The sequence below is a fragment of the Procambarus clarkii genome, chromosome 6, assembly GCF_040958095.1.
Source record: "Procambarus clarkii isolate CNS0578487 chromosome 6, FALCON_Pclarkii_2.0, whole genome shotgun sequence".
Classification (NCBI taxonomy): domain Eukaryota; kingdom Metazoa; phylum Arthropoda; class Malacostraca; order Decapoda; family Cambaridae; genus Procambarus; species Procambarus clarkii.
The window spans coordinates 17,245,592-17,253,206 of NC_091155.1; the positions used below are offsets into that span (position 1 = coordinate 17,245,592).

Consider the following 7,615-nt stretch of genomic DNA (forward strand, 5'->3'; position numbering starts at 1 on the left):
TGCCTTACGACTCCCACACCTGCCACAGTTGTCACCTTGCCTTACGACTCCCACACCTGCCACAGTTGTCACCTTTCCTTACGACTCCCACACCTGCCACAGTTGTCACCTTTCCTTACGACTCCCACACCTGCCACAGTTGTCATCTTGCCTTACGACCCACTTCTAGATTCCACATTGATTTGATTGTTGCCACCGGAAGCGGCTAGATTATTGTGCACCCCATACTCATCCTGTGAGCGGTAGCGCAAAAAGCATTACAGAGGGCCCTAAAGGTCTTTATCAGACCTCATCGTAAATTATTACATGAATAATTTCATCTATCCTTCACACCGTATAGTTACATGTCAGCTAGTTATAGAGAATGTTCTATTTCAAGAGCTATATTTTTACAGTAAGTCTTTACATTAATGGTAGGTCTTATCGCTAATACATAATTGTTTGAGCAATGGACATATTACAGTCATTGGGGAGCTGCTGTTTATTATTTGTTTTCACAATGCACTATTTGTTTCTTAATCTCATATGTCGTTTATCTACTGGAAGTGAAATATGGATACAGTGCAAAGATTTCATATATTTTATCCCTGGTAATAAGATAGGTTGCCATGTCATACAGCGTGAGCTTAGATTTATCTCGCGCACACACACTTGTCACTTTTCCTTACGACCCACACCTGCCACAGTCGTCACCTTGCCACACTACCCCACACCTGCCGCAGTCATCAACTTCCTACACAAACTGCCACAATTATCGTAGCCATAGCTTTTAATGTTGAAATGTTTTTGCACAAACACAAATTTCTAATACAATGCCAAAACTGGTTAATGGAATGAGGCTTCACAGGAATAAGTGTTTATTTGAAGTTTCAGACCCATGAATTACGCCGCCCTCATTTCGAACACGTGGTCTGATATGTCATAATTAGGTATACATCGGCTGACAATGCAATTTAGGGCTTCGCAACACTTTGCAATATGGAATAATAACCCACTATATAGGAAACGAAAGAAAAATAGACTGGATAGATCGTTCTCAAGCCGGGATTCCTTTCCACATCTGTGATCGAAATGTCGAGAGTAATGAGAACATGTAGTGGGCTCGAACCCGTATCCCTAGATTTTCCTGGCAAATTAAATACGATGTTTACCTTGAATCATTAGAACAGAAGCTGTACCCAAGAATGAACTCGGTAATTAATTAATATTTCTAATTTACTGAATACTTTTTTATTATTTAATAACTTATTTAATTAATTTGGATTATTTAATAATATTAAAATAATTTAATAATATAAAATTATTTAATAATATAATATGATTTTAAATTATTTAATAATTTAATATGATTTTAAATTATTTAATAATTTAACATGATTTTAAATTATTTAATAATTTAATATTTTAACATTTTTAATAATATTATTTAAATTGCTTAATAATTAATAATTTAATATTTTTTTAAATTTTTAATAATATTATTTAAAATATTTAATAATTAATAATTGAATATCATTTAAATTATTTAATATTTTAACTATTCAATTTTAAATTATTTATTATTATTATTATTATTATTATTATTATTATTATTATTATTATTATTTATTATATAATAATTCTCCCCAATAATTATGGGAAGAAATATATGATCATACAGCACTTAGAACAAATGTGATGACAAGCAATTAGGAAGTGAGGACAAAGAGCTGGAATTTGAGGACAAGGAGCTGTAAGTAAAAAGCGAACGACGACCCTTAAAAATGCGAGAGTTGCAGTCTGCCTACCAACCAGTCCAATTGACTCAGAGGTAATCAAGAATATATTAAACTCACCTCAGGAGACCTGTCCACCAGCGTCGGGTCAAGGCAGGCTGCTCCTGATAAATGTGCTGATGCCTAAATGGTTGAACAATTCTTTTACAGTTGATCCAATACGATCTAATAGGTCGATGGAAGTGCAAGGAAATACCCCACTATACACTATTGATCTATTATCACAAAATTTGACGCTTTTGTCTACAATGGCTACAATTATAACAACACACCCACCCCTTCCCCTCAGAAAACCAGGTGATTGCTGTCTACAGTCTATTAACTCAAAACCTAAAAATATTACGTAAGAAACTGAAAATATTACGTAAGAACCTGAAAATATTACGTAAGGTTACAAGAGCACTTCAGTAATCCAAGTCCGCTTTAAATAAACTAGATATTCAACTTTAACTCTTCTCGAATTATAGTGCCAACACTCAAATAAATATGTACTCATTAACAGTTTAATTTTGTCTCGTTTTTCCGCAGCGTTCTGTACAATGCTGTCAACACAGCCGTCACTGGCTTGTCTGAGATTGTGGTCAACAACTTCTCCCCGCCCATCCCACTCATCTCTAAAGCGGTATGTACTGCAGCTCAATAACCATTATTACTTTATGTTTTGTTTATATTTAAGATATGATTATACATAATTCCTGTACAACTACCTGGATTGGTTGGTAGAACGACAGCCTCGCTCTTGATGGTCAAAATGCTTGGGCTGTGTTCTTCTTCTTCTTGAGAATAGGTGCAGTTTGCATGAAGGGTTTACCCTCCTAATGACTGCACCAGGACAGATGTAGGGAGACGCGTTGACGTTGAGGAGGAGAAGAAAGTAAAAAATGTTAGATGTGTCGGGCTGTAGAGATAGAAGTGGCGACGAAAACAGAGGCGGACGTAAGAGGGAGACTCGCCGCACCGTAGGGCGGGATGTCGAGTTCACGGCGGCAGTTGATCCACGCACGGCGGAGCGGTGTGCGCAAGACGCCAACTAATATTTCTCCAGAAACTTGCATAACGGAAAGCACAAACAGTACGCATCCCAAATCACCCACGTGTCAGGGGACACCCGGCCACCAGGCGGTGCCCTCGGCTGAGACATCTTATCCGGCACCCTATAAACAAACTCCCTCACTCCCGACACCCAGACAGTGGATGAGCACCACGGGATCGGAAGCACCCGGGCATCCCGATAAGGGCCAAACACCGGACCCTCATAAGGCACGACCCCAGCATTCGGAACTAGGCTTCCCCCAGACCGGGGCAACGAAGGAGGGGGAACCGCAGGGGATGCAGGTGCAGCATCGACCTCATCACAGGGCACAGGAGCCGAGGCCCCCGGCGCACATCTTTCCGCAACACCACGACAAGGTCCCGATCATCAGGGGCAACCCCCCACTGCGGGAATCTAACAGCAGGAGACGCAGGAGGGCGGGGGGCACAGGCAGCAACTTCGGAGCCCCGCACAGCACCATCATATACGGCGAGGGACGCCAGCTGAGCACCATACTACCCCACCTTCTCCCAAGGCACACCACGAAGGGGAAAGACACTCCGAGCCCGCCGCGAACGCTTCGAGACAGGCCGCACCACACCACGCCCAGCAGGCCCTGCCGCAGGCACAACCACCATCTTCACATCCACACAGGCCACACCCGCACCATCCAAAGAGTCCACAGAGGCCACATCGCCCGCACTGTCCACATCATCCAGGGAAACAGCCTCAGAACACCAACGCGCATGCTTCTGCAAAGGGACGGAAAGAGCAGGAGTACAGTCGCCAACACACACAGGCACGGCAGGCACCTTCCCCTGCCGAAGCACCCCTCCAAAACAGCAGAACCCACGTCCCTGAGAGCCAGTACCACATCCACAGGCGGGGGTGGGACATGAACCTCCACCGGGACATCCCGCACTACATGCAGCGCAGGCGACGGTCCGACACCCACACACACCGGCTCAACAACCCCAGGGGCCACAGCAGTCACCTGCGCGTAGCACGGGCCGTAGAACTCGCCTCAACAGGTGGAGCAGCAGACAGGCAATCAGGCGCCTTAGGCACAGCACCCACTCCGTCTTCAGAACCGTCCGAACGCAACAGGGGCGGAAAATCCTCCGCACGAAAAACATGCACCCTACCAGTCACTCCCACGTCGCATGCCGCAGCCAGATGACCCTCGTGACCAAACCGATAACAAGTGCGCGGTTGACCCCGATACTGGCAGCGGAGTGTGTAACCCAACACGGACATCGACGACAGTACACTACACTTCAGCGACATCGTCAGGGTGCGGGAGCCGTCAAGCATACCAACACAGTGCCCGGCAACGACCTTGTTCCAACGAACACTTAACACTGTCCCAAATCGTTCAAAACAGGAGGTCAAGAAGTCGTCCTGAAATTCGAAGAGGGGCATCATCACAGACGTCAAGGTGACACTAAGATTCACCACCTTAACAGAACCAGCAGTATCTGGGAGAGGGTAAACACGCCCCTCACACTGCTCGAGAAACGCCTGAAAGGCAGCCTGGAGGTGGAACTGGACCACAGCACGGTTGCCCTGAAGCAGCTGGATGCCCACCAGGTCCGACAGCTGCACATGTAGCACGTCCACCAGGGCGACACCAACCAATGAATGGTCCACCGGCACCATAAATGCCAGACCAGCCGACAATGTCTTCTTCACAGGGGAGTGAGAAGTCCCCATGGCTAAGTCAAACGTCACCCTGGCAGTGGCAAACCACCACCAGCAGGGCAAACCAGCAACGTAAACACTAGCCAGGAGCGGAGAGACCTCAGGAACGTCCGACCTGGCCGGTGGTCACCACGCAACCGAGCAGTGTTCATTCACTTTGTCCTGTTATCACTTCTTATTGTCATGTCTGACCTCCCAATGGTCAGTGGAGATTAACTGATCGGTTCTATTCCATACAGTTTCATAATTTGTTTACTGACATGCAAATCGCATGCTGCAATAACAGATTTGCAATTTGTAACAAGAGCTTACTAACATGATTAGTTCAATCCCAGACCGTCCAAGTGGTTGGGCACCATTCATCCCCCTCCCCCCACGTTCCATCCCAAGTCCTAATCATGATCCCTTCCCAGTGTTATATAGTCGCAGTGGCTTAGCACTCTCTCCTGACAGATCGCTTCCCTTCCAGCAACTGCGCCTCGAGAGGTTACAATCACCAAGAACTGCGTCACGGAAACTTATCGTCATCATATTGTGCTCACCATCCATCAAAAACTCACATTTCACACTTATTGGTTCTTACCTTCTAACAACTTTGCCTCCCAAAAATATGATACATTTAACACTCCTTCCTAAAATCATTCGATTGATTGATTAAGATTAAGCCACCCAAAAGGTGGCACGGGCATGAATAGCCCGTAAGTGGTGACCCCTTTTGAGCCATTACCAGTATCAATAGATGATACTGGAGATCTGTGGAGGTGCGACTGCACCCTGCGTGACGGGAGATGTCTCCCGTCAAAATCATTCACCATTCTCGGCTTTGTCGATCATTCCTCCTATAACCCAATAGTCAGAAGTCCATCCCTCCAAGTGGTTAAAGTGACGCCTTATTGTAGGTGAAGATTGAGACGACAGTCACAATCGATGCTCACTCGGACGACTACTCCATCGCCGGCACCTTCCAGGGAGCAGACATCGCTGCCTCTGGCGTATCAGAGTAAGTTTGACTCGCTGGTTGGCCTCGATGTCCCTTCACAGTTGATAGAAATTTGCCATTAACCATTTGTACCAATTTACTATTTCATATACTTATTTACCTCCTCAGCTGTTAATTATCATATTTTTGCAAGATTTTCTGCAACGTTTCTGGATTATAATAGTTTCCTTTAATTTTGTATGTTAAGACATGTGAAAAGTAAATCTTTAATTGCCTCTTAACCTTTGTTATGCCAACAGCTTGACTTTCTAACCTGTGTATTGCCAACAGTTTGAGGTTCAACGGGCTTGACATCATCATCCACTTGAAGGCTGACAGCTATACTTTGCTCCCCTTTTCATTATGCGTCCAGGAAGGCTCCCTGTCAATCGAATTAAGCGTGGCTTCCATCGACGTAAGTAGAACTAGAACTTCCTTGTCGGGAAAGAGGGATTGTGAGGTGAAGGTGATGGAAATGAGAAGCAGTTATGATATTAAAACAAACGAAACCTTTTCTTCTGTACCAGATGTGTTAAAGTAAACCCATTTTAAAATAGCCGGAGAAGCAGCTTCTTATGTCCACGATATTCACCACTTGGCTAGTGTCTTGTTGTGTAGATGTGATCATGAGTTGGAACGGTCGCTAGAAGAAAAGGTGAATCCCCAGAGCAGAGTAAACAAGGTTGTTGGGGAATCACTGGTGGAGCCAACTCCATATAGTTATTGAGGAGCTGAGTCCATACTGGCATCGTTGATTAAAATGAGTCCACACGGGTGTTGGGGCATCAATAATAGAGTATTACAGTCCTTAATGATGCTGGTTCTCACTCATTACCTTATCTGTTGTTGCAGTCTGCACTGGAGGGAGCCGGTGGCATCAATGACGAAATTGAGGCCAACGGTCCAGTCGTTCTGGAGCTGGTCGCCAACCTGTTTAACGAGAACTCCGCCGAAATTGAGACTATCCTCAACAATGCTCTCTGCGTGTGAGAGGGATGTATCCATCGCCAAATAATGCCTGATATTATCCATTTATTTTTTGGTAATTTTTGCTACATAATCGCTGTTGTATTCAAAACCGGTGTTTCATTGTGTAAACGAAGTGATCTGGTTTATCGCCAAAATCTTATGAATATTTGTACTATTAATGCAACAATTGTAAGTACATAACAATAAATTATAATTTATCATTTAAATATAGGAAATTCACATAATTCTGCAACAAAATTTCAAAGGAAATGGTTAGGAAGACGAATAATTTTGGTGATATTAGTGCAGTCTGTCCTCTTACAAATAACGTCGCTTTTCGCTCGTATGCGCTATGGCCAAAAATTGCCGTACTAGAAAATGGAAATTAATTTTACAAATGAAATGGACCCAAAGCAGTACGTTTTCGGTCCTCTGGTAAGTTAGGAGGTCAGCAAGTTCTCCTACGGTTTCAAAATGTCATGAAAACTGTTACTTTAAAGTGTCCTCTCCTAACCTAACAGACTAAGCCAGAGGATCCAAAACAGAAAACGGGACGGTACGTCATTTTCGTGAGCCCGCTTCCATTTTCTAGTATGGCAATTCTTAGCCTTAGTGCACATACGAGCGAAAAGCGACGTTCTATGTAAGATGACGGGTTTATTAGTATGAGTTCACTACTAAAAGAGGAATGCCCAAAGTGAACCTTCACAATGATGTCATAAGAATTATCTAAAAACATGTTCCAACCAAATAATTATAAACTCTGACATGACTAGGGAATGGACAGACTCTATCTTGTTTGATATTACCTTAAAATAAATGAAAATACATTTGCTAGTCTTTTGTACTCCTGCTTAATAATAGTTCAGTAACGGGGTCTTCAGATGGGACCTTGGTGCTGAACCAGGTTTTGTGGACTGACTGTCAAGCGCCTGTTGAATCCACGAAAATAACTTGATTTGCGGTTGGTATTAAGGCTTCCCAACCTCTGGAGGGTTAATAAAGTCACGACATGATCTTAACACAAAGTATATTTTTGTCCTGAACATAGTTAAGAACTAAAGTATACTCTCAGTGTATGTACACAGAGAAATGGAGGGGTATACGTCTCTGTGTGTATGCATCGGTGTGCCAAGCAGAAGCTCAGGAAGCTGATCA

The 7,615-nt window shown here is 43.9% G+C and overlaps 1 protein-coding gene across 2 annotated transcripts in view; it reads left to right on the forward strand.

Annotated features, from left to right (window-relative positions):
* The window catches only part of LOC123754071 (uncharacterized), an 8,541-nt gene extending 1,251 nt beyond the window's left edge, over positions 1-7,290 (forward strand). For both annotated transcript variants that reach the window (XM_045736227.2, XM_069305945.1), the window contains exons 3-6: positions 2,304-2,397; positions 5,409-5,509; positions 5,780-5,903; positions 6,341-7,290. In XM_045736227.2, coding sequence (XP_045592183.1) covers positions 2,304-2,397; positions 5,409-5,509; positions 5,780-5,903; positions 6,341-6,478 — 457 coding nt within the window. In that variant the 3' untranslated portion in view covers positions 6,479-7,290. The remainder of the gene's footprint in view (positions 1-2,303; positions 2,398-5,408; positions 5,510-5,779; positions 5,904-6,340) is intronic.
* Positions 7,291-7,615: the final 325 nt, after the last annotated feature.